Source organism: Myotis myotis, unplaced genomic scaffold (genome assembly GCF_014108235.1).
Source record: "Myotis myotis isolate mMyoMyo1 unplaced genomic scaffold, mMyoMyo1.p scaffold_m19_p_1, whole genome shotgun sequence".
NCBI lineage: Eukaryota > Metazoa > Chordata > Mammalia > Chiroptera > Vespertilionidae > Myotis > Myotis myotis.
In genome coordinates, this window is record NW_023416313.1 from 58,078,826 (window position 1) to 58,104,733 (window position 25,908).

The window sequence follows — 25,908 nt, forward strand, 5'->3', positions numbered from 1 at the left end:
ATAATTATTTTTCATTAATGAAGTGCTTTTTCATTTGTTCAGTTGGTTCATCTGTTGTTAGAAAAGGGACAGTCTCCAGCATCCAAAGAACATGCCCCTGTAACCCCACAGTGCAACCTTTCAGATCTGGATGGTCAAGGTCAAGTCCCAGAAAAAATGGTGAAGAAAATGACTCCTATCAAAGACTACAGCTTTGTCACTGAAGGTCAGGCCTTAGGACACTGTCATCTCAGCTTTCACGTATTCAAAATTTGAGTTTTGCATGTTGGATACAATTCATGCCTGAGTCTCTTTAATTATTCTTGTCAAATGTGAATAATCTGATGTAGCACTACACTGAATTTTTTTTTTAAGGACATATTTGCTGCTTTTAGAGTCTGAAAGACTTTGGATGATGAAGTCATGCTTGAAACAGATTATCGTCCTATAATAGTGCTCATATCTATAAGGGGAAAAAACATAAAAATGTAGAAATAATACCTGAAAATGGCTTTAACCCTTTACATTTTCTATATTTCCGTTTAATTTTATGGACTTGTCAAGCTAAACCTGAGTAGAAATTTACCTAATAGATCCCAGAAACTGATCTTTCCTACAAACTTTGACAGCCCTTGGACATACCACTAATTAGTAGCAAAATAAGAAAATTAAAAATGATGTAGTGTTGAACTTTTTGCTAAATGTGTTCATGATACAGAAGTCCCCTTTATTCTCAGATTCTATTTATCTTCCTTTTAAGGGGCATAAAAGGAAAAATGTCCTTTACTTTATGAAGGATGGTGGTGGTATAAAGTCCTTATTTGTCTTTTATTTTAAATTCTTATTTGATTGCACAAATGTTAGCAACTCTAAATTAGTCCCAAAAGTAAGGAGAAAATACAACCCAGCATATATTTTTCCTGATTATGAAAGTAAAATTAGTATACCCACTTAATCTCACTGTCCTATATTCTTTATTTCTTCCATCATTTTTTAAAATATGTTTTTTACTCTTTTCTGCTTATTTAAGAAAAAAATTTGTTGATGATGAGAATTTTCTCATAATGTCATTGCAATTTACTGGGTTATGTTATACTGTACCGACTCATTAGAATATCATCTTTCCCATGCCTTCTCTAACATTTGTTTTGCTCTTACCTTTCTCTCCCATTGCATACCTGGCTTTTTGTTATTCTTCTCCTCTCTTGGATTTTTTTTCTTCTTTTTCTGTTATTCGAAAGTCTTTTAAAACACGAGGGAGTAAGCATAATTTCATTTTCAGAACCCTTATTTCAAAATCCTCTTTTCTGTTCAAGCAGTTAGTTCATGCAGCTTAGTTCATTACATTTAGTTTTCTGATTTATACTGTGAAATAGGATTTGCTTATAGAATAAGAGTACAGTGAGTACATATAAAGCTGTAAATATGGTGGGGAAATGGGCTTTTTAAAATGTGTCTAAAAGTATTTATGTTTGGCCAAAACCGGTTTGGCTCAGTGGATAGAGCGTCGGCCTGCGGACTGAAAGGTCCCAGGTTCGATTCCGGTCAAGGGCATGTACCTGGGTTGCGGGCATATCCCCAGTAGGAGATGTGCAGGAGGCAGCTGATCGATGTTTCTCTCTCATCGATGTTTCTAACTCTCTATCTCTCTCCCTTCCTCTCTGTAAAAAATCAATAAAATATATTTTAAAAAAATAAATAAATAAAAATAAAAGTATTTATGTTTGTATGTATACATAACATGTAAGAATTTTTTAATTTTTTTTTTTCTGCAGAGAATACATTTGAGGTAAAATTGTTTAAAAATAGCTCAGGCCTAGGATTCAGTTTTTCTCGAGAAGATAATCTTATACCTGAGCAAATGAATACCAGCATAGTAAGGGTTAAAAAGCTCTTCCCTGGGCAACCAGCAGCGGAAAGTGGAAAAATTGATGTGGGGGATGTTATCTTGAAGGTGAATGGAGCCTCATTGAAAGGACTGTCTCAGCAGGTGAGCCCCACACATGTGGCATGTGGAGATAGATTGGTCTTTCAGAAATGATCAGTAATGGTGGTTTAACTACAGCTTCCCTTGTCGTTTATGGCACCCCCAGGAAGTTATATCTGCTCTCAGAGGAACATCTCCAGAAGTATCCTTGCTTCTCTGCAGACCTCCACCTGGTGTGCTACCAGACATTGATCCTGCTCTTTTGGTAAGACCTGCAAAAAGTAATTTATGTTTTTGTAGAATACCAATTGAGTGATTAATTCAGCTGTAGTGATTTCATATAGCATGATCTCTGGGGTTTTATTCCAGTTACTTCAGCTAAGAGTATTATCTTGTATATGTCACTTAACCTCTGAGTGCATCCTATATTTGCAATGTAAAGTAATTCAATTCACTTTCTCTTCTTTCCCTTCCAATTCTAAAATTCTAGCTTCAAAGATTTTAGGAATTTGTTTTCTAAGCATAAATCGAAAAAGACATAAAGTAATGGTTACAAAAACCTTTTTTTTTATTTCTTCATTGGACCAAACGGGGAAACATAATTTTCATTCTAAGTTAGATTAGATAAAAATGAGAATTATTTAAGATATTTTGCTTTTTTAAAACATATTTTAAAATATGTTTGTTTATTTTCCTTTTTTATGTCAAGGAATATCTAAAGGATCCAAATCTATTTTGGAGTTAGTTATAAATTGCATACTGATAGATAAGACAGCCTTGGAAGGAAGACAACCTTTGTCCTATGTACTTAAAATAGTGTTCTGCCCTGGCTGGGTGGCTCAGTTGGTTGTTGTCTGTATATCAAAAAGATTATGGGTTCTATTCTAGTCAGGACTCATACCTAGGTTGCAGTTTTAATCCCTGGTCAGGGTGCATACAGGAAGCAAGCAAACTATATTTCTCTCTCACACTGATGTTTCTCTCTCTCTTTCTCCCTTCCTCTCTCTCTATAATTAGTAAATATCCTCAAATGAGGATTTTAAAAAAGTAGTGTTCCATAAACAGTGAACATGACCCCTGGGAGAAAAGGCAGGAGAAACTTGTAACCTTTATATCAGAAATAAAAGTGTGAGAAGGCTATTAATAGGAAAGTAATATTTCTATAGGACATGTTATAAATAGCATTTTAAGAGACTACATTTAAAAAAGAGAGAGAGAGAGAGAAACTACATTGATTTGGGTCAGCAGTTAGGAACTGGTAGAGCTCTCTTGATATGTATATAAATTGATACAATCTTTCTGGAAAGCAATCTGGAAATATTTAACAAGGCCTTTAAAAACATCCTATGTGCTGATTATAAAAAATTCTATTTTAATTATATAGAAACTTATAAGGAAGTAATTAGAAACTTGGGTGAAAATCTACATACAAAGAAGTTCCCCTAGATTTCTATTAAAGTGTAAAGCTAGAAACCAGCTCTGTATCCAATAAAAGGAGAATTCTGAAATAAATTAAAAGGTATAGCCATCTGTAGGATTATTATACAGTTTTATATGGTTGTTTTCAAAGTATATTTAAGGACCTCAGAAAGTACTCATAAAAACCTAAATTTTGAAAGTAGGATACAAAGCAGAATATATACTATAACTCTAATTCTGATTTAAAATATAAGTCATAAAATATTAAGTTATTTTTATATATGATTTTTTTCTCTAATGAGTATAATTACTTTATAAAAAATAATAGAATATTTTAATAGAAAGTGCTGTTGTTGAATGTGTTCAGTTTCTATCAAGTGTTCTAAAATTACTATAAGTTGTCACATTCAGGTCTCTTTAAATGTGTCCATTACAGACCCCACTGCATTCTCCAGCACAAGTACTTCCAAACAACAGTAAAGAGCCCTCTCAGTCAGCATGTGTGGGGCCAGGCACCAGCTCAGATGAAAATGAAATGTCTGACAAAAGCAAGAAAGAGTGCACATCCTCATCCAGGAAAGACAGTGACAGTGACAGCAGTGGGAGCGGAGAAGAAGACTTAGTGAAAGCTCCAGCAAAAATTCCAAATATGAGCTGGAGTTCAGCTTTTCAGCAGACTCTAAGCAACATGCTACCACTGGCACAAAATCAACACGAGGCAACCAAGAGTCAAGAAGATACCATTTGTACCATGTTTTACTATCCTCAGAAAATATCCAGCAAACCAGGACTCGAGCCCAGGTATTGCCAATATTGTAATGCTTATCACTCAACACAACTAACTGTTAGTAACAGGAGAGCAATCTCCATTTCTCTAAGAATGAAATGTGCCTGTAAGTGAATTTCACAGTGATTAAATAGATGATGACTCTATTGGCTATTTAACTATTGTGGCTGACAGTTTTAGTTAGCAAATCTGTAAGCTCTCTAGCCATTCCACCGGAGCCTTACTGCTCTCTCAAGCATATTTACTAAAAATTGGGAAAGTTGTTCGTATTTCACCATCATTCCGATTATTTGACAGAAAGAGAAGAAACCTATTCAGATAGTGATGGGGTAGGAGAGTAGTCAGTAAAAATATAAAGGGAGTGGTATGGAGGAAGGGGTAGAGAGTTTGCATAAGGTAGGATATACAAGAGTACAGAAGATGGGAAAAGGAGAAATCATTGAAAACAGAGGCATATAAAGAGACATGTGTGCCTCCAATAGTTAGTCATACATTTTACTGTTTGGTTATGTCTTTGTATATATATCCAGGTTCAGTCATATTCATTCAAGTATTTTGTTTTCCTATTGTATCATCTAAAATAACCACAGAAATAAGACATTTATTTTCTTACTTCTTCTCTTTCTTAGTAAATTTAAACACATTAGCTTCAGCCTTAAATTAATAACCAGGAATCAAGAGTATATTTATTTAATCTGTCTTACTGATTTGTGCATTTTATAAAGAGCTTCAAAATAGAACATTGGTAATGTTAGCATATAACAGATGTGAGATAAATTCATAGTCCAGAGTCAGATAAAAAGTAGCTAGAATCTCAATCAAAAGCCGATATGAATATTAAAGTTTTCTGTTTGCAGCACAAACTTACTATATTGACATTGAAATGTATTTGAAAAGTCTTGTTTCTTTGTCTCTGTAGTAATCCTCCTTCCCCTCTACCACTGGATGTGACTCCTGGACCACCCCAAACAGAATCTATTTCCACGAATTTAACAGATAAATATCATATACGTCACACCTCTGAACCAACCAGACAAGATAGCTTGACATCTTTGAAGACTAATTTGGAAAACCACCTTGAAGACTTAGAGCTGGTGAGTTGTTTATGCTGTATTAAAATACCTTCATATTCATGTCCAGTAAATAGATAGCATAGTTAGTATGTCTCTCTGCTGAGAATTAGGGGAAAAAGCAAAAAAAAAATTTAGGTGCAAATCCTGTTTCTGCCGCTGACTTACTGCCATTTGGCAGATGCCTGTGGAAAAATTACTTAACTCTTCTGAGTCTTATTAGTTTTGGCCTTAAAATATGGGTCTAGTAACCTCATGTGGTGAGGATTAAACGGAATAATATACATAGAGCATCTAATTCAGTATCTGCTATTTGCTAAATTCTAATGAATTATTTTTTAATCAAGACTGAATAAATTTTTTTCTCCGCCATACTTGTTTTTGTGTGAGCAAATGGATTCCTTTACATTGAACTAATAGCCCTAGAACTTCTAAGCCTACAAATTGAGTTTAGAAGCCAAATATTCAATAATAATAATATCATTTACACTGATCTAAAGTTAGTCTTTTTCAAAACTGTTTTTATTATTCATGTGATAAATATTTGTCGTAGGAAAATTAGAAAACAAAGAAAAAGACAATTAACACTATTATCCCACCACCCAAAAACCATACACATTTTGGAGTTAATCTTTCCAAATATTTTGTTTGCCTATAATTGTGTGTGTGTGTGTGTGTGTGTGTGTGTATGTGTGTGTGTGTGTGAATAGTATCTATATCTTCAGTTTCATTCTCAGCAATAGAGTGAAACTAATCTTAGAATTATTTCCTAAGAAGTCTGTCATCACCCCTATAAGCTGTAAGCAACCTTTGTGTCAGCTGAAATCTTAAAAAAAAAAAATGTATGCAACTAAATATATGAAGTTGTGATATGTAGTCACCCAAAGATTTCATATTAACAAAAAAATTAAAAAACACTAAGCCCTGGCTGGTGTGGCTAAATGGTTAGAGTATCAGCCTGCACACCAAAGGGTCACGGGATTGACTCCTGGTCAAGGGCATATACCTGGGTTGCAGATTTGATCCCCAGCCCCAGTTGGGGTATGTGCCAGAAGCAACCAATCGATATGTCTCTCTCACATCAGTCTCTCTCTCTCTCTCTCTCTCTCTCTCTTTCTCTCTCCTCTGTCTCTCTCCTCCTCCCTCTCTCCTTTCCACTCTCTCTGAAAATGCGATGGGAAAAATATCCTCGGGTGAGGGTTAACCGAAAAAATAAATAAAAAAACAAACCTTTTTTGTGGCTCTTGACATCTATTTTGCTTATCTAGAAATATATAAAGAATTTTCTGAACCTTCCCTTCAGAAAGTATTCTTCGATAATCAAGATATAGCCACTAATGTGTCCTTGTTTATCCTGAAAATACAAGAATTGAAGCATGAGTAAATTCTGTCTCAGATAGCCTCTAGACCAGTGGTTCTCAACCTTGGCTGCACATTAGAATCACCTAGGATTCTTTTTAAAATCCTGATTTCTGGGCCTCATCCTCCGGAAATTCTGTTTCTTTGTTATGGGGTGGGGCCACAACATTAGTAACAAAGAAACAGAATTTCCGGAGGATGAGGCCCAGAAATCAGGATTTTAAAAAGATTCCCAGGTGATTCTAATGTGCAGCCAAGGTTGAGAACCACTGCTCTAGACGAACATATAATGTTGTATTTAAACCCAACTTTCACATTGGAGGGTATTCTATCTAGAGTTGGATAGGCCTGGCTTCTTCATTTGGACAAGATAAGTAACCTTTTAGGGATTGGTTTCCTCACTCTGTTATTCAATAGAAATAACAGTCATCTTTCTGTTTGTGTGTCACGCAGAATAGACTTCCTAAAGGAATCACTGTTTTCTTCCCTTAGGAAGTAGAACTTGTCATTACCCTAATTAAATCGGAAAAAGGAAGCCTGGGCTTTACAGTAACCAAAGGCAGTCAGAGTATTGGTTGTTATGTTCATGATGTCATTCAGGATCCAGCCAAAAGCGACGGAAGGCTAAAACCTGGGGACCGGCTCATAAAGGTAAGATACTACATGGAATGAATTTTTGCAAATGTAGCCAGAGAGCAAGCAAGAGGTGGAGAGAAAGAATAAGAAGGTTGAGTTAATGTAACATTCTATTTCTCTGTTTGGTTTGTTTTCCTTCTCTACCTCTTAAAAGTAAAGGCCTTTATACAGTTAACAGTTTGAAAAATGCTTAAAGTTCTCTTTTTAATTTGGAAGTCCCTCTCAACTCAGTTAAAGCATTAAACAAGTTATCTTGGGTTTCAAGGACAGAAAGTTTCTTAAATTACTATAAGGATAAGTTTCCTATACTAGCAAAAAAATGATGCATTTGTTAAGTATCTTACATTATATTTTACTTATAATTACTTGATCATTGTGTTTATTATATTTTCACAGTACAGGCTATTACCAATAAATTAGAGACTATTCTTTTTTTTTAATAGTTTATTGATTTTTATTTTTTTGAGAGAGAGAAAGAAAGAGAGGAATGGAGAGAGAGAGAGAGAGAGAGAGAGAGAGAGAGAGAGAGAGAGAGAGAGAAACATTGATGTGAGAATGCAACATCAGTCAGCAGCCTCCTGCATGCCCCCTACCCGGGGTCAAGCCCAAAACCCTAACATGTGCCTTGGCCAGGAATCAAACCTGCAGCCTCCTGGAACACAGGAAACACCAATCAGGGCTAGGGACCAGTCTTTATTGTGAATCTCTTACTGGCTAATATATATTATATATAAAAAAGTTAGGGCAGCAATCTTCCACCTACTTCATCTGGTACACATAAACTAATTGCTAAAACTTGTGGCACACCAAAAAATATATTTTTTGAAAATCAGACAAAAAATAGGTATCAAAAATTTTTTGACTCATTCACACCGGTCAGTTACTGTTGTGTTAGCTGTTGTCATTTTTATTTTTTTTTTACAATCTAAGGGAAAAGAGGTCAGTGCCCCTGAATAGTCAGGTATTGCATGTTTTAAAAATTCTTGTGGCACACCAGTGTGCCGCAGTACACTGCTTGAAAATCGCTGAGTTGGGCGGGGGGTGGGGGGTGGGGTTAATATATTTCCTTGGCAACTTCTCTGATCCAAAAATTATAATCTTACTTTTTCTCCTTTCTCATTTGTGTAGGTTAATGATACAGATGTTACAAACATTACTCACACAGATGCAGTGAATCTGCTACGGGCTGCACCCAAGACAGTCAGATTGGTTCTTGGGAGAGTTCTAGAATTACCCAGGATGCCAGTGCCGCCTCATTTGCTACCTGACATTACATTAACGTGCAACAAAGAAGAATTGGGTAATGCAAATTCAAGCTTTATGCAGTGTGATTTTTCTTGGCCGGATTAAAAATAAATACTCTTAAGGCTAAGGAAACAAATATTTTTTTATTCCCTGAAGGTTTTTCCTTATCTGGAGGTCACGACAGCCTTCATCAAGTGGTATATATTAGTGATATCAATCCAAGGTCAGCTGCAGCGACGGAGGGTAATCTCCAGCTATTAGACATCATCCACTATGTGAATGGAGTCAGCACACAAGGCATGACCGTGGAAGCAGCTGAGAGAGCATTAGACATGTCACTTCCTTCACTGGTGTTAAAAGCAACAAGGTACTTACTCTGCAGTTATTTGTGGGTTCTGTCTGTGTCTGCGTACACATTTCCAGCTCTTGGTTTTATTTATGTTTTCTTAAAGGTATATTCCTGAATTAGTAATGCACAGACTAAACTGGCAGAACTTAAGTTAAATAGACTTCCTGATCGACAAGAGATTCTCAGAGCACTTGCAGCAGATTCGTGTTTGGATATACATTTGCGATTATTAATAGGGTGGTTACTACATTTGTCAGTTAGGATGTTTTCAGTTGCAAGTAACAGAAAATATCACTCAACTTGGTTTAAACAAGAAAGGGAATTTCCTGCCATTTATGGTTAAAAAGGTTATGTAGTAGTCAGGTAAAATTTGATTAGGCCTCTGGCTCCATGTCTTTGCTGTTTTTATTCTCTAATCTGTGCATGTTTCCTGCACAAAAGTTGCATGTCTGTGTCAGGCTCACGCCTCGCACCTGCATACTACACCATCCAGAGCAGTCTTCAAAAGCCTCACCAATCACCGTGGTAAAGCAAGGATCGTGTGCTGATTGTCTTAGATCTAAATTAAGGCCAGTTCCTGAATTGAAACAAAGGGACAGGAACATATTGATTGGCTTAGGCCAGTCTTGGTCCACCCCCAGTGTCGGGACAGTCAAGCCTATACCTCATGTCTACATCCAGTTGAGGCGTGGAATCACCACACCCACTCTACCTCACAACAACAATTCCACCTAATAAGAAATGCTAATAGTAGTTTTTGTTTCACTTAAAAATGAAATAAATTGAAAAATATATGTATTATTTCAAATTACTACAAATATAGTGGCTTAAAACAACAGAAGTTTATTGTCTTAACAGTTTTGGAGATCAGAAGTACAAAATGGGTCTCAGTGAGCTAAAAGCAAGGCAGAGCTGCATTCCTTCTCCAGAAGATAATCCATTTCCTTGCTGTTTCCACCTTCTAGAGCAGGGGTGGGCAACCTTTTTGGGAGTGCATGCCAAAACCAGCAAAATCTCTGACTCAAAATTCTTCTGGGTGCCAACCCTAATTTTTTGAGAACATGTTACGCCTACTTGATATCTCTTAAGGTGCACGTATGTGAAGAACCTTGAAGAAATAATGAAATTCATTCGAGCGACAAAAACACAGTATATGATGATGAAAAATACGTTTATTTTTTTAATGTATACATGTACACTGATAGTCTGACAGAAAACTTTATGACTCCGTTTGATATTATCAGTGGGACTTTTGCTGCTGCATCACTGATGACAGAGATTTTACATCAGGTTTATATTTCATGACCTTCAGAGATACGCACGAGCTACTACTTTCATCCGTCAGGCTACTCCTATTACGAGACTTAAAATTCATCATTGAGAACAAAGATTCACAAGCGTATGTGGATGAAACCAAAACACTGGTCGGGTCTAGGAAGGCAGGGAGAGTTAAGGCAGAGGCATAGAAATTGCTCTTGCCCTCTCTCGTCAATCCATGTCTATGGTCTTTAAGATAACTTGTTATGTAAAATTATTTATTTATCTAAGATGCACCTACACTGAATTTATCTGAAAAATAAAAAAGTCGATATTAAGAAGAAAATTGTAAATGGTCAGATTATAAGAGAGGGTTTCGTGTGCCAGCAAAAGTTACTGGCGTGCCATGTTTGGCACGCGTGCCAGGGGTTGTCCATCCCGTTCTAGAGATTGCTGGTATTCCTTGGTTCATAGCTTTCTTCTATATTCAAAGCCAGCATTCTGCTCTATCATCACATCTCTTCTTTGATTATCTGCCTCACTCTTTCATCTATAAGGACCATTGTGATTACATCAAGCCCTGCCAGATAATCCAAAATAATCTCCTCATCTCTAGAACTTTACCTTACTCACATCTAAAAACCTCTTTTGCCTTGTAAGGTTCCATACTCACAGGTTGAGGATTACAATGTACACACTGGGCAGGGGTGAGGGGGCATTATTCTGCCACCCACAATGTACATGATCCAGGCCTTCTAGACTACAGGCTTCTATTATATAAAGGGAAACGTCCCATTTTTATCTTGATACATGATGAGTTTTACAGAGTGTGTCTCCCAAAATATAGGAACTATTAATTAAATCATTTGATAGTAAACTTATTTGTATGTACTTTTTTCCTTGAATGTAATTCTTGACTGTTTTCTCTCATATATTTTAAAAATTAGATTGGGCATGGAGTTATTTTCATAGATGTAGCTGAATGTTAATTGGTGGGGAAGGAAAGGGTTCAAACAACCTGGAAAATATTTTTGTGAAAATTAACATCTCTGTAAACCAGAGATTTAGCTGACTTTTTTTTTTTTATATATATATTGCCTCAAAATCAGTAGAGCACCCTTTACTCTAGCTCTGAAATTGCTTTCTTTTTTCTTTCTACTTCTATCTTTTCTGGAGTCACTAAAGATATGATAGTGGTAGTCCCAATTGCTTTCCCGTTTGTTCTTCTAGCTCTCTCTCTCTCCACTGTTGATATATCTGCTGTCCTTATCCACAGGAGAGCAATAATGGAGGGGTTTTTATTTATGTTAATTATCTCTATGTCAAGAATGGTAAAGGGTCTGTGATTTTACCCTACTTGCAAGCTAATAAGTTAGCCAGTTATTGTTTCTTGCATGCTGGTCGGAGATATGAAACTTGTGCATCAGAGACAAAATACTTATTGAAAATGGTATTGGTGTCACTTCCACACGTCTCTGAGGCCCACAGAGATGAGATATGTGGACCTAGTGGATTCCTGCACTTGCAGTGTGTTGTATTCCAGTAGAGGAACACTTTAAGAAGAGCCCAGGAACCTGCCCCTTTGTGGTGGCTGCTAGAAAGCCTGCTTTTTGTTTGGGAAAAGAAGTTATGTCATCCCTCAACTTGCTCACCACAAGCATAGCCTTGAGAATTGTCCCAGATAAAAAGTGGTCTCGGCCTTGCATTTCTGGGTCACCCAGGAATACTATGCAGGAATGCATAGGGCCCATGGCAAATTGCCTCTCTCAACATTGTATACCTTAGGCAGCCCCCCTTTTTTCTCAAGTATTAACAGTAGTAACACTACATGCTAACCCTCTGTTTCCAAGATGCTGTCTTTTTTACTGTTTTTCTTTTCTTTTTTAATATATGTTTTTATTGATTTCAAAGAGGAAGGAAGAGGGAGAGGTAGAAACATCAATGTTGAGAGAGATTCACTGATTGGCCACCTCCTGGACGCCCCCTACTGGGGATCAAGCCCGCAACCTGGGCATGTGCCCTTAACTGGAATCAAACCCAAACCCTTCAGTCCTCAGGCCAATGGTCTATCCACTGAGCCAAACAGGCTTGGTCTTTTTTACTGTTTTTCATATTGGGTGATGTTATTCTTCTCATGGTCCTTTGAATATATATTATATTGTCTAGATTTTCACTTTAAATAACTTAAAAGTAAAACACGTATCAAGGGCTTTAGGGTCACAAAACAGTGATCTATGATTTCTAAGTTGTCTTTGAACTATTACTTGAGTGACAGAGAACCAAGTTATTAGATCATGAAATTTTACCAGTGTTTGATATGAGAGGGGAAATAATGTGATATGTTGAACTGAAACCCAAAAAGAGATTATATAAAGAAGTGATTCTTAATCTTTTCTTTGGTCAAGAATATTTCCCTTCAGAAAATACATAGATGAAGACCGATGAAATTTTGTCTTTGGTTTTAGGGGTTGCCTAGACCCCTTAAAGCCCATCCAAAATAAAACTCTTTAGTCTAATTAAGAGATGGTTGAAAAGATATTTAAACAAACTTCTTGAGTAATTTGCAATTGTCTTTTCATTTTTTTATAACACAGAGATGGTCAGCCAGTGATCCCAAGTTCCAAGAAGTCTGCCATTTCAACTCCAAAGTCAGCCAAAGCCAATGGTAAGGATATATTCACTTATAACACAAATAGTGATGGAGACGTAACTGTGTTTTTTCCAGAAGCAGGTACGGACACTATCACTAAAATGTTCTTATTGCCTTTGCAGGGTGTTTTGCAGGAGCTCTAGCTACCTTGCAAAGTTATAATGAGGCATTAATATAATAATGTATGTGAAAAATCACGTTAATTGTTATATAATAGTTTATTCAGACATTACTTAATTTCTTATCTGTTCTGGGCACTGTTCTGGGCATTGTGAATATGGCAATGAGTAAGCAAAATATATGTCTTACATTTTAACATCATAATATAAATTTTAGAATTCGTAATTGTGGCAGCAGTTAACGTTGATTTGATGCTTGTTCTGCACTAAGTATTCTTCTAAGTTCTTTAGTCTCCGCAACAACAGCCCTGTCACATAGTGTTATTATTATCCTCCTTTTATAGAAGGGGAAACTGAGGCACAGAGAAGTGTGATAACTTGCCCAAACTCATAGAGTTAATATCCAGTAGAGCTAGAATTTAAACCTAGGATGTCTGACTCTATGCTCTCACTTACATAATTGGGGTCAGCAAATGTAGCTATTAATGCTAGTATTAATGTAATAATAAGAATGTTAGGCACAGGGAAATGTTGTTGAAAATTAGTGTATATGAAGTATCACATAATCTCACTCATATGTGGAATCTAAGTAACAAAATAAACTGATAAACAGAATGGATCCAGAGACATGGAAGCATGGAACAGAGTGCGGAATCTCAGAGGGAAGATAGGGGAGGGTGGGTGGGTAGGAGGTAATCAACCAAGGACCTTGTATGCATACATGCATGGCTAATGGACAGACAATGGGGTGGTGAGGGTCTGGGGTGGGGGCAGACTTGAGGAGGGTAATGGGGGGGACATATGTAATACTTTCAACAATAAAGAATTATTTAAAAAAAAAAAAAAGAAAAAAATTAATGTATATGAAATGTAAATTCAGTACTTCATACATAATTAAACTTTTAGGTTATCAGGTAGTAGCACCTAAGTACCAAAAGTAGGTAAGATTGCAGTCGTAGTTTATCTTCTGAAAGCTGGCAGATCTGTTCCTCTCCTCCTCTGTTATCTTAAACGCCTTCCTTCTATCTACTCTCTAATAGTTCCAGTTCACATTAGGGTCAGACTATCAGAACAACCAGAGAGCATTTTTCTAGTGACCACTGGAAAGACTCCTGTTTGTAACTTTTTAAGCTAAAGAGAGTAAAATCACTGCTCCCTGTCCCCCTTGTAGAAACTGCCTAGTGACCTGTCTTTATTGGGTTCTCTTACTTGACTCCCATAGAACTAATTCCTTTATGAATTCTGATAAATCATATAATAACTCTCGTAGTCATTGAGGGGAATGTAACATGGTACAACTATTTTGTAAAACAATTTGAAAGTTTCTTAAAAATTTAAACATACACCTATCATATGATGTAGCCATTCCATTCTTATTTGTTCACTCAAGAGAAAAAAATTTATCCATACACAAAAACTTGTACAAGAATGTTTTTAGCAGCTTGCTTTGTGATAGCCAAAATCAGAAAACATTCAAATGTCCAAATCCTAACAGCAGAACTAATTAGCAATAAAAATGGTCTGTTGGTACACACAGGAACATAATTAAAATAACCTCAAATAAGTCTGCTAAGTGAAAGAAGCCAGACTGGGGTGGGGGGGAAGAAAGTTCAAACTGTATTATTCCATATATTCAAAATTATAGAAAAATGCAAATTGATCTACAGTGACAGAAAGCAGGTCAGTGGTTGCTTGGAGACAAAGGGGGAGGAGGCAGTTCAGGGAACAGGAGGGAGCAATTACACATAATAAACTATTGTGTTTTATACTATTCTAATATGATTATTTTGAACCAGTGCTTTATTATTAGTATGTTTTATTCATTATTTTTCCTAGAAGTTTAATAATGTACTGTATCTTCTGGAAGTAATATTAAAAGCCATTCTTGGACTCTGTAACATCATCCACAAAATTATAGAAATTTATCCCTAAAAACTTATCTCAACCTTCATGTTTCCAGGTGAAATTATTTTTAGGTCATTATTAAATAGAAGTCCTTGAATACACTTACCTGTATTTCTTTTTTCTTTTTAACTTTTCCAAACGCTACCATGTCTTTCAAAATCTCTTAAAAATATAATTTAGTGAAGCAAATTTTTTTAATATGACTTTAACTATGAGAAACATAATCTTATTTTAATATATGTTTGAACTCTTAACTCTACAACTAAGAGTTCAAAGTAACCTTTAGTTTAGCCATATCTAATTATATCCAAAACTTATTTTACTGTGTTAAACTGATAGTCTAAAAGACTTGTTATCTTCTCTTAATTAGTAAAGTGAATCTAGTTCAAGGCCTGTGATGTCTCTCCCATTTGGTTTGTGATAATTCATATTCAGTAACTCACCCTAGAACCATTCAGCTTGACTATATATATATATATATATATATATATATATATATATATATATATATATATAATTGAGTTCAGAGAGGACGGGAGAGGGAGAGAAAGAGAGAAACATCAGTGATGAAAGAGAATCATTGTTCGGCTGCCTCCTCCACACCCCACACTGGGAATCGAGCCCACAACCCATGCATATGTGCTGACCGGGAATTGAATCGTGACCTGGTTCATGGTTGACACTCAACCACTGAGCCACACCGACCAGGCTGAATGGAACTTTTATGCAAACTATTTTCTTTTAAGCTACTGGCTTTTTCCTTGGGGTAAATCCTTCTCAAACATTTGATTCCATCTAGTTGGTTTTAAATCATTTTATGACATGACCTCTTTTCATGTACTAATAAAAATAAGATCATGTTCAGACACGTGGGTTTTCTTTCATCATTTTGGTGTCCCTGTTGTGGTCCTGCCTGGCTCATCCCTTACTCTCCATGTTGTCCCTTTGAGGTCATCACACAGTGGAGCCTTGCAGCAAGCCTGCCCTCACTCCTAAGGACTCATTCTCCCAGGTAAGTAAGAGACCACCTTCTTCGTGCCCTACTTCCTTATCTAAATAGCCAGCTTGTTTGTATCTTGAACCAAACTGATTACACGTTTAAATATTTGCCTTTTTCTGAAACATATATTGATAATAGGAATATATTTCAGTGAACTAGTAGGCCTTGCTAAGTAAAGCTCACATAGTCAAACCCCCACACAAATAACCCTACTATGTTTGGCACACACTCGGCTTCTAAATAAGATAATTACTTAAGTAGATAGCTTTCGTGCCAGGCTGTTTCATGAATGTGCACAGTTCCTTTGGTTGTCTTAGGTACCCGGAAGAGAAGAATTAAGAGTGAAATTGGTCCTCTGGGTTAATGTTGACCAGCAGTGACTTTCATGTGGCAATTCTCTGTTGCTACTAAGGAAAAACCATTAATGGCAAAAGCACGTGGCTACTTGCTTCTTAAAAGACATAGAAAATGCTTTACCAATACAAAATGAAAGAGCCTAAATCATTTAAGATTAGCACAGAGAAACCTGGTGGTGATTTAACAAAATTATTTTATCATATAACTGAATTCTACTTCAGCCTCTCTCTTAGAGGCTACATATATGCCTATTAGTTTGGCTATCATTTTGCTTAATGATTCTCTTTTGGCATGTAATGTACATTCTAAAATAACCACAGCTGGCCGTGGCCCATGTGCTCAGTTGGTTGGAGTGTTGTCCCATGCATTGAAAGGTCATGGGTTCAATTCCTGGTTAGGGCAAATATCCAAGTTTCAGGTTTGATCCCCATTCTGAGTGCATATGGGAGACAACCAATCAATATTTCTCTGACACATCAATGTTTCTCTCTCTCTCTCTCTCTCTCTCTCTCTCTCTCTCTCTCTCTCTCTCTCCCCCCCTCCCCCCTTTCCTCTCTCTAAAATCAATAGAAAACATATCCTCAGGTGAGGATTAAAAAAATAAAATAATCACAGCTGGATCTTCATTTTGTGAGATTGTTTAATCCCACACACATTCTATACAATGTATTTCTGAACCTCACTGTTTGAATGTCTTTCCATGTACAATCCAGAGCTTGGGGCATTGCTCTCCTCATAATCTGAAAATCTTATCATCTCCACAAAATTTCTGGACATGAACTAGATTGAGTGGAGGAGGAGAAAATTAATTTAGTAGCCAGAAGCCCAAAATTCTGTGCCTTTCATCTCACTATTTCATCTCAAACTTGCAACATGGTTCAGGAAGGCCTGAAAAGATACTGTGCAGAAGAATTATTAGGCAGAAATGATTGGAACACATAAAACATTTCTGGTATTTGTATGTTTGTGGATTGGATACAGCAACATTCAGTTCTTTGTTTAGCCACAATAACTTCAATTTCATGTAGCTGAAACAACTGAATTTTAACATGTTCTGAGTGTTAGTCATGTTGTATAGTGCTTATTTTCCTTTTAAATATCAGCATGTTGTTGAAAGGGAGAAGGGTAGAATATCTGTTTATATTAACATAAAACCCTAGAAACTACAAGTTTTGTTTTCATAGCTGCATACACTTTTTGTTGTACTTAAAATCTTCGAGAAAGTTGCTCAAACAATATTCTGTCATTGAATACAAATGTCTGTACTATGAATTTCTCATAAAGATTGGAGTTTCGCAATTCTGTGAAACTGTTTGGCATCATGTAACTACTATTTATGAAGAAATAACTATGTTGCATCTATCATCTCTACTTTTTTCTTAATAAAAAGAGTAAGATCTTCAGAACAAACACCTTTATTTGCATAAAATTATTTAATTTAATCTAATTATTCAATTTTGCCAAATCATTTTTTCTTTTTCTTTTTCTTTTGTAATATATTTTATTGATTTTAGAGAGGAAGGGAGAGGGAGAGATAGACATCAATGCTGAGAGAGAATCATTGATTGCTGCCTTCTGCACGCCCCTTACTGGGGATCGAGCCTGCAACCAGGCAAGTGCCCTGACCAGGAATCAAACCAGGACCCTTCAGTCCGGAGGCTGATGCTCTCCGCTGAGCCAAACCAGCAAAGGCACCAAATCATTTTTTCAATAGGCTTTCTGAAACAATGAAATGTTTCACAAATTGCATTGAAATAGAAAGTTATATCTTATAAATAATTACTTTATAGTTATGAGCCATTGTTATTTTTCTTAAATTGAGATGAGATTTAGACTAGATTTGAAAATCTTTATGCCTAACAATTGATCAGATCACTAAACTAAAATTTATGTCAGTGTAACAGTTTCACAAATACTTAAAGGGTTGATTTTCTGCCCTTCCCCTCAACTTCTAAGTTTAGTAACCATATTGAACTTTTCTAAAAATTTCTATGAAAGATAAGTCCTATAAAATATGGCTCAAAAAAGAGATTTCTGCAGTCAAATAAGTTTAGGAAGTACTGCATAATAAATTTCTCTTTTGGCAACCCAGAATTTATATTAGTAAGCATTGTGAGAATTCTTAGAGTAAAAATATTGATTTAATGTTTAATCTAGGATTTCCAGACACATTTGATGATGGAAAGTTCCATTTCCATTGCACATTTTATAGCACTCGTACTTCCTAAAAATACATCTAAGGTGGGGAGATATAAAATGGATTTTGTACTAAGAAATGGGGGAGAAGGACATTGAGGAGCAATGTACAGTTCCTCCCTAACCATGGAAGTTAATAAAATCATAAACTAATGATTTGTTTTGGTTTTATGCTTTAGATTAATGGGGAAGAAGTTTCGCACCCTGAAGGAAAATGCTCTACTTTTCAGATGAAGGGATCAGAAAATTTGATTCTGTCCAAAGGTAGTTTTCCAAATCAGTCATCCATTTTCTCTAAATGCTCTAATAATTCAGGTAATAAAGAAATATTAGGTATCCTCTCTTATTTGCCTTACGTGTCCCTATAGTTTGTTTTATTTTTTTATAGTTGGTTTTAAAAGGACCATTTGTTGTTCAAAGAAATAAAAGAACAATATAATAGTAATTGTTGTTAACTGCATTACTGTACCAATGTCCAGGATTCATTCTCATTTCTCAGATTAAAACTATTTTTAAATGATTGAAAAGATAGCTGTTTTGTTTGATAGTGTTTCTCACATTCTTTGAAGAAACAATTTACAGGCTACTTAATAATTTAGAAAATTTTTTCTTGGAGATGTTTGGGCTGCTCTATCATATCCTTAATCTTTGTAACATAATTTCTTGAGTTTCTTTCATGAATTAATCATTTTGGATTAATTTACAAAATAAGCATTAAATTATTAATGTCTCATAAAAAGGTGTATCACAGACACTAATATTATTTTATTCTTTGTTGGGTGCATTTGTGTGGTCTTTTGTCAGAGCAGCCAGAGTAGTTCTAGAACTAAAAGTGATTAGCCCCCTATTAGTGTCAACTACTTATCTGTTCATGGCTACTTTTCAAAGTGGATGCTTAAAATTGGAAAGACCTGCCTTAATCTATTTGAAACATTGTCTTTTTCTTATATCAATATTTTAAAAGTAAAACCCCATGTAAATTGCTGTTTTTCAAGAATCTGATGTACAGGAAGATGATATTTATGACGACCCTCAAGAAGCTGAAGTTATCCAGTCTCTGCTGGATGTTGTGGATGAGGAAGCCCAGAATCTTTTAAACCAAACTAATGCGGCAGCAGGTGCCTGTGTTCCAGGTAGATGGGCCCGAAGGAATCAGTTGGTACACTAAGGAGTGCAAGAAGGTCTCTGGGAGCGTTGTAACTCCTCTTGGCTTCTTTATTTCTCTTGCAGGTGCATTGAAAACGAATGGAAAGTTATCTGAAGAGGGAGCAGAAGATACAGACTGTGATGGATCACCTTTACCTGAAGATTTTACAGAGGTAAGGGTACTACCTAGAGAAACACTGTAGGATATTCCATCTTGTTAGAATTCTATATCTCCTTACTTTAAAACTTGCTTTCTCTGCTGATGCCTTACTTCTCTCTATCTCCCAATTTCCCTTTTAGACATGAGATAAAGATAATATCCTGTTGGCTGCTTAGTAATCTCATTAAGCATGAGAACTAATGTCATTTACTCATTTTGGAGAGAGAATTTACCTATAAATCTTTTAATTTCCTTTGGTGAAATTTTCTTTTAAAAAAAAAAAAGGTGCCCCCCCCCCCCACACACACACACACACAAATGATAATTTTTATGTTATTATTTTTACACCAAATAAAAGTTGAGGCCCTGGCCAGGTAGGTAGCTCAGTTGGTTAAGATTCATCCCAGTGCACCAAGGTTGCTCAGTCAGGGCACATACAAGAATCAACCAATGGCCCTAGTCAGTTTGGCACAGTGGATAGAACGTCAGCCTGCAGACTGAAGGGTCCCAGGTTTGATTCTGATCAAGGGTACATGCCCGGGTTGCAGGCTCGATCCCCAGTCAGGGTTGTGCAGGAGGCAACCAATCAATGATTCTCTCTCATCATTGATGTTTCTGTCTCTCTCACTCATTCTCCCTTCCTTTCTGAAATCAATAAAAATAAAAAAATAAAAGAATCAACCTACGAATGCAAAATAAATGGAACAACAAGTCTCTCTCTCTCTCTCTCTCTCTCTCTCTCTCTCTCTCTCTCTCTTTAAAAAAACAAAACAAAATGTTGAGAAATCCAAGATCTCATCCAGTTAATACCTCACCTAGGTAAAAAACTTGGCTTTTATCTTTGAATGCTCCCTTCTTCCCCTCGTGGATTCTTGGTTTTTTAATTAGCACAGAAACATCTAATTCTTCCAATTATTCCATGGCTTTTGCTATGATTACTTTGAGATTTCAATTGAGACTTGTTTAAAAATATTTAGACACCTGACTGGTTCATAACATATTGAAATAATTGGATCCAAACTGGTAAAAATAAGCTGTATAAGAATTAGTGCTCAGTATCTATCTATAATAATAAAAGCACAATATGCTACTTAGACCAGACAGCAGAGCGACCTTCCAGACGAAGCCAGGACTGTGAGGGCCGAGGCAGCCACCGCGGCTGTGAGGGCCAAACCCCTTGCATGAATATCATGCATCGGGCCTCTAGTATATTATAAAATGTTGTTGAATTTTAAAAAAAAAGAAGTTGACATCATCTGAGATTATTTGCCTATTTTACTGAAACATTACATTTAGGGTGAAAATGGAGGTTAATTTTATTTGTTACACTTAAGCATCATCCTATCCCAGTGAAAGAATCACTTCATAGGTTTCCTCAAATCAAAAAAAGAGAGGAAGAGAGAAAGAGAAGTGATTTTGTTAAATATAAATTATAACATATAGTTCTAAATTTGGTTTTCACTTGATAATTATTATCTTCTTTCCACTAATAAAAGAGTAATTAATAACTGCACACCCCTGACTGGGGATCGAGCCTACAATCCGGGCATGTATCCTTGATCAGAATCAAACCTGGGACCCTTCAGTCCACAGGCTGACATTCTATACTAATAAAAGGGTAATATGCTAATTAGACTGGATAGACTGGACGTCTTCTGGACATCCATCCTGACAAAGCCAGGAGCGTGGCCGGCCTGCAAACCACCTGCAAACTGCCAGCGACCCCTTGCCCAGGCCGGCCCCGCCCCCCAGCGGGGACCCCCACCCTGATCAGGGCCGGGGCCGGCCTGCAAACCCCACGGCCCCTTGCCCCAGCCAACCCCACCCCCCGGGGGGGCCCCCACCCCAATCCAGGGCCCCCTTCAGGGCAGGCCAGTCGGCCCCCACCCATGCACCAGGCCTCTATCCTATATAATAAAAGGGTAATATTCAAATTGACCCTAACATTAGAACAACCACTGGACCAGTCCCTATGATGTGCACTGACCATATCTTGGTTCCTTTCCTCAGCTGGCAGGCTCCGATCACCTGATAGCCACCCGCAGTGTGGGCGAGGCCGGTGAGCAGGTGGGAACAGCTGACCTCTCGGTCCCTTCCCCCAGCTGTCAGGCACCCATCACCTGATGGTGAACAAGGAACTGGGGATGGGTGGCAGGTCTGGCTGCGGGCAGCTGGGGAAGATGACCCTGATCATAGGCCAGATCTAGGGACCATACCCACGCATGAATTTCATGCGCCGGGCCTCTAGTTAGTATATAAAAACCTGTCTCATAATTTCTAATGTTTTTCCAGTATTCTACTGCATAGATATACCTTAATGAATTTTAAATTCTATATTTATTATAAACAACAGCAACAAAGATTCATATATATATATATATATATATATATATATATATATAAATTATTGATTTCAACGAGGAAGGGAGAGGGAGAGAGAGAGAGAAACATCAATGATGAGAATCATCGATCAGCTGCCTCCTGGATTCCCCCCCACTAGGGATTGTGCCCACAATCTGGGCATGTGCCCCTGACCAGAATCAAACTTGGGACACTTCAGTCCACAGGCCGACGCTCTATCCACTGAGCCGAACCAGCTAGGGCCCTATTTTTTAAATATTTTTTATTAATTTCAGAGAGAAAGAAAGAGAGAGAAATAGAAACATCAATAATGAGAGAGAATCATTGATTGGCTGCCTCCTGCACAACCCCAACTGGGGATTGAGCCCACAATGTGGGCATGTGCCCTTGACCGGAATCTAACCCGGGACCCTTCAGTCCGCAGGCCAACGCTCTATCCACTGAGCCAAACCGGCTAAGGCCCTATTTCTTTATATTATACTATAAACTCAGAATTCACAAGATAAAATTAAATTTCAAAATTTAGATTACTAATATGCTATGACTATTTCACCACAGACCCTACCATTTCCTATTTTCCAACCCTGCTTACCACTACCACTCCCAACCCCAGCATTTCAAAGGTTTTTATTATTTGTCTAGTGTCTGCAGATTTGAGTTTGAAGTCTGTCCTTTTCTGCTTGGGCTATATACCAAAATACCATAAACTGGGTGTCTTTTAAAAAACAAATTTATTTTCTCACAGTTCTGGAGGCTAGAAATACAAGGTCAAGGTGTCCGCAAGTTGGCTTCTTGTGAGACCTCTCTCCTTGGTTTGTAGACGGCCACTGTCTCACTGTGACCTCACACATTGCCATTCCTCTGCGTTGGTGCACTCCTGGTGTCTCTTTCTCTTCTTATAAGAAACCAGCCCCTTTGGATTAGAGAACCATCGCTATGACCTCACTTAGCTTTAATTACCTTCACAAAGGCACAGTCTTCAAACATAGTCACATTGGGGGGTTAGGTCTTTGGCCTGTGTATTTTGGGGGCACACAATTCAGTCCATAACACAGTCTTTGCTTTAACCAATTATGAAATATAATTAAAGAAAACTTCATTTACAATAGTTCAAAACAATAGTTCTAGATATAAATTCAATGAAAAATCTATATCAGGGGTCCTCAAACTTTTTAAACAGGGGGCCAGTTCACTGTCCCTCAGACCATTGGAGAGCCAGACTATAGTTTAAAAAAAAAACTATGAACAAATTCCTATGCACACTGCACATATCTTATTTTGAAGTAAAAAAACAAAACGGGAACAAATACAATATTTGTATTTGCATGTGGCCCGCGGACCGTAGTTTGAGGACCCCTGATCTATATGATCTGTATTAGGAAAATTTTAAAACTTCACAAAGCATAAAAGTAGTCTTAAAGCAAAATAGTCCTTGTTCTTTGATAGAAAAACCCAAAAGTTAAGTTCTTCCTAGATTCACCCATAAATTAAATATGGTCCCATGAAATATTTGTCTTTTTTTATGTTAGAGTCAGGGGTGGCTTGTTAAAAATTATTCTAAAATTCACATGGAAGAATTGGGATGTAAAACTACCCAGGACAAACCTAAAATTAACTTTTGTAGAGGTAGAATATTCCTACCAGTTATTTGGAAATATTATATAAATTGTCCTACCACCAAAGTACAGAGAGTTCCCACAAATTTGTGCCTTGAGATTTCAAGATATTTTGGGTCAGTCCATCCTTAAAAATAATAAATTAGGACTTTCCACCCACCTCTGCCTTCTCTCTGAGATTCGACAGTCTATCCCATGGTTCTATGTCTTCTGATCTATTTTGTTCATCAGTTTATTTTGTTCATTTGATTCCACATATAAGTGCGATCATGTGATACTTCTCTTTCTCACTGGCTTATTTTGCTTAGTATAATACTCTCCAAGTCCCTTCATGCTCTTCAAAGGGTAAGAGAACCTTCTTTTTTACTGCTGCATAGTATTCCATATAAATGTACCACAGCTATTTTTATCCACTCATCTACTGATGGGCCATTTGCAGATCTTAGCTATTGTAAATATTCCATTGTGATCTGAGAAGATGCTTGATATGATTTCAATCTTCTTGAACTTGTAGAATTGTTATATTTTCTTGATGTAGTGTTCCCTTTGTCATTATAAAGTGTCCATCTTTGTCTCTTATTATCATTATTATCTTGAAATCTATTTTGTCAGATATAAGTATGGCTACACCTGCTTTTCTCTGGATGTTATTTGCTTGGATAATCATTTTCCACCCTTTTACTTTGAATCTGCCTTTGTCTGTGCAGCTTAGATGAATCTCTTATAGTCAGCATATGGTTGGGTTTTGTTTTTTGATCCACTCGCTACTCTGTGCCTCCTTATTGGTGAGTTCAGACCATTTACATTTAGGGTCATTATTGATGTATGAGGATTTCCATAGCTATGCTATCTTTTGTTTTCTGGTAGCTCTGTGCCTCCATTGGTTCTTTTCCTTTATGTTTCTGTCTGTTGTCATTGTTTGGTGGTATGCCATACATCTTTCCTCTGACTCTTGTTTTTTGTAGCTATGTGTCCTGATGTGGTTACCATTAGGTTAAAAAAAAAGAAGAAGTTCCATATATACCATAGTTTTTTCCTTTTGAGTGCATCTGATCTTCATCTTCCTTTGCCAGTTCATACATTCCACACCCCCAACCTGCCCCTTTTATGTTTTTGTTGTCACAAATTATCCCTTTTAATGCTATAAGTTTTTTGGTGATCTTACTTGTATTGCTGTGACCTTATGTGCTTTGTTTCAGGTAGAATAACTCCCTTGAGTATTTTCTGCAATGGAGGTTTTCTGGTGATAAAGTCCCTCAGCTGCTGTATGTCTGGGAACATCTTTATTTCTCCTTCATATTTAAAGGATAATTTTGCTGGATATATTATTCTTGGCTAGTAGTTTATCTTGCAGACATTTGAATATTTGGTTCCACTCTCTTCTGGCTTGTAGAGTTTCTGATGAGAATTCGGATGAAATTCTGATGTGCACTGAGTTGCCTGTTGGTATTTTTTTGCATCTCGTTGTATTTTCAGAACTGCAATCTTGAAATCTCTGTCATTTATATCACATATTTCCATGTGTTCCAGCTTGCTTTCTGGAGTTTTTTCATTTTCTTTTTGGTCATCCTCATTGCTATGGTTCTCCATGGTATTTGCTGTCCTCCTTTGCTTACTCCCTTGCCACTCTCTTTGCTGGGCTGCCCACCCACCCCACAGCTCTCTGTTCCTCCCAGCTGAAGGAAGCATCTGCTGCCACCAGCTTTCTCCCCTCTCACAACCAGCCAAGCCGCAAGCTCAAGCTCCTAGTTGCAGGGCTACAGCTGTGGGCCATCTGCACTTTCCTCCCTTCTTGTTTCTCCATTTTTTCTTGGTTGCCCACCTTTAGATGTTTTAGTGCGCCGGTCTCTCGGGCATGGGCCTGTGTTGAGCAGGGATTTCTTTATTGAATTATAGTTGGTTAACTTGTTGAAATTTCAGGGGGAGAAGAAGAAATACACTCTTACTCACATCACCATTCCTCTGATGTCACTCCATAAATTATGTTTTTATAAGTGACTTTGTAATGTGAAGGTGAGCAATAACAGTACATATAGGAAATAATTCACAGGAAAAATGTGAACATTATGAGAGTGTTTAATTTATTTATTTTTTTACTTTGGGCTAATGTGATTTTTCTTTATTGTAGTCTACCAAAATGAATGGCTGTGAAGAATATTGTGAAGAAAAAGAAAAAAGTGAAAGGTAAGAAAGTAATTTTAAGTATTTATAACAATTCCATACTTATTTTAGAAGTGCTCTGAAGATTTCCTTTTATTTATTTTTAAATTAAAATTGTCTTTTCCAGAAAAATAAGAATTGTTATTTAAATTATGGAACTATGGCTGAATATTAAGACTGTTTTAAAAATATTATTATAAGCCCTGACCA

At 36.8% G+C, this 25,908-nt stretch overlaps 1 protein-coding gene across 31 annotated transcripts in view; it reads left to right on the top strand.

Annotated features, from left to right (window-relative positions):
• Positions 1-25,908, top strand: part of PTPN13 (protein tyrosine phosphatase non-receptor type 13) — a 212,291-nt gene that overhangs the window by 161,106 nt on the left and 25,277 nt on the right. For 21 of the 31 annotated variants that reach the window (XR_004972633.1, XR_004972634.1, XM_036338751.1 and 18 more), the window contains 15 exons: positions 43-205; positions 1,755-1,969; positions 2,073-2,171; positions 3,762-4,126; positions 5,032-5,206; positions 7,034-7,192; positions 8,306-8,477; positions 8,579-8,789; positions 12,623-12,693; positions 15,653-15,714; positions 18,435-18,570; positions 19,251-19,388; positions 19,486-19,574; positions 21,572-21,628; positions 25,667-25,722. Coding sequence is in view for 28 of the 31 variants with exons in the window: in XM_036338751.1 (XP_036194644.1) it covers positions 43-205; positions 1,755-1,969; positions 2,073-2,171; positions 3,762-4,126; positions 5,032-5,206; positions 7,034-7,192; positions 8,306-8,477; positions 8,579-8,789; positions 12,623-12,693; positions 15,653-15,714; positions 18,435-18,570; positions 19,251-19,388; positions 19,486-19,574; positions 21,572-21,628; positions 25,667-25,722 (2,168 nt within the window). In the remaining 3 variants the exon portion in view is untranslated. The remainder of the gene's footprint in view (positions 1-42; positions 206-1,754; positions 1,970-2,072; positions 2,172-3,761; positions 4,127-5,031; positions 5,207-7,033; positions 7,193-8,305; positions 8,478-8,578; positions 8,790-12,622; positions 12,694-15,652; positions 15,715-18,434; positions 18,571-19,250; positions 19,389-19,485; positions 19,575-21,571; positions 21,629-25,666; positions 25,723-25,908) is intronic. The other 10 variants (XM_036338784.1, XM_036338785.1, XM_036338805.1 and 7 more) reach the window with 6 other exon arrangements.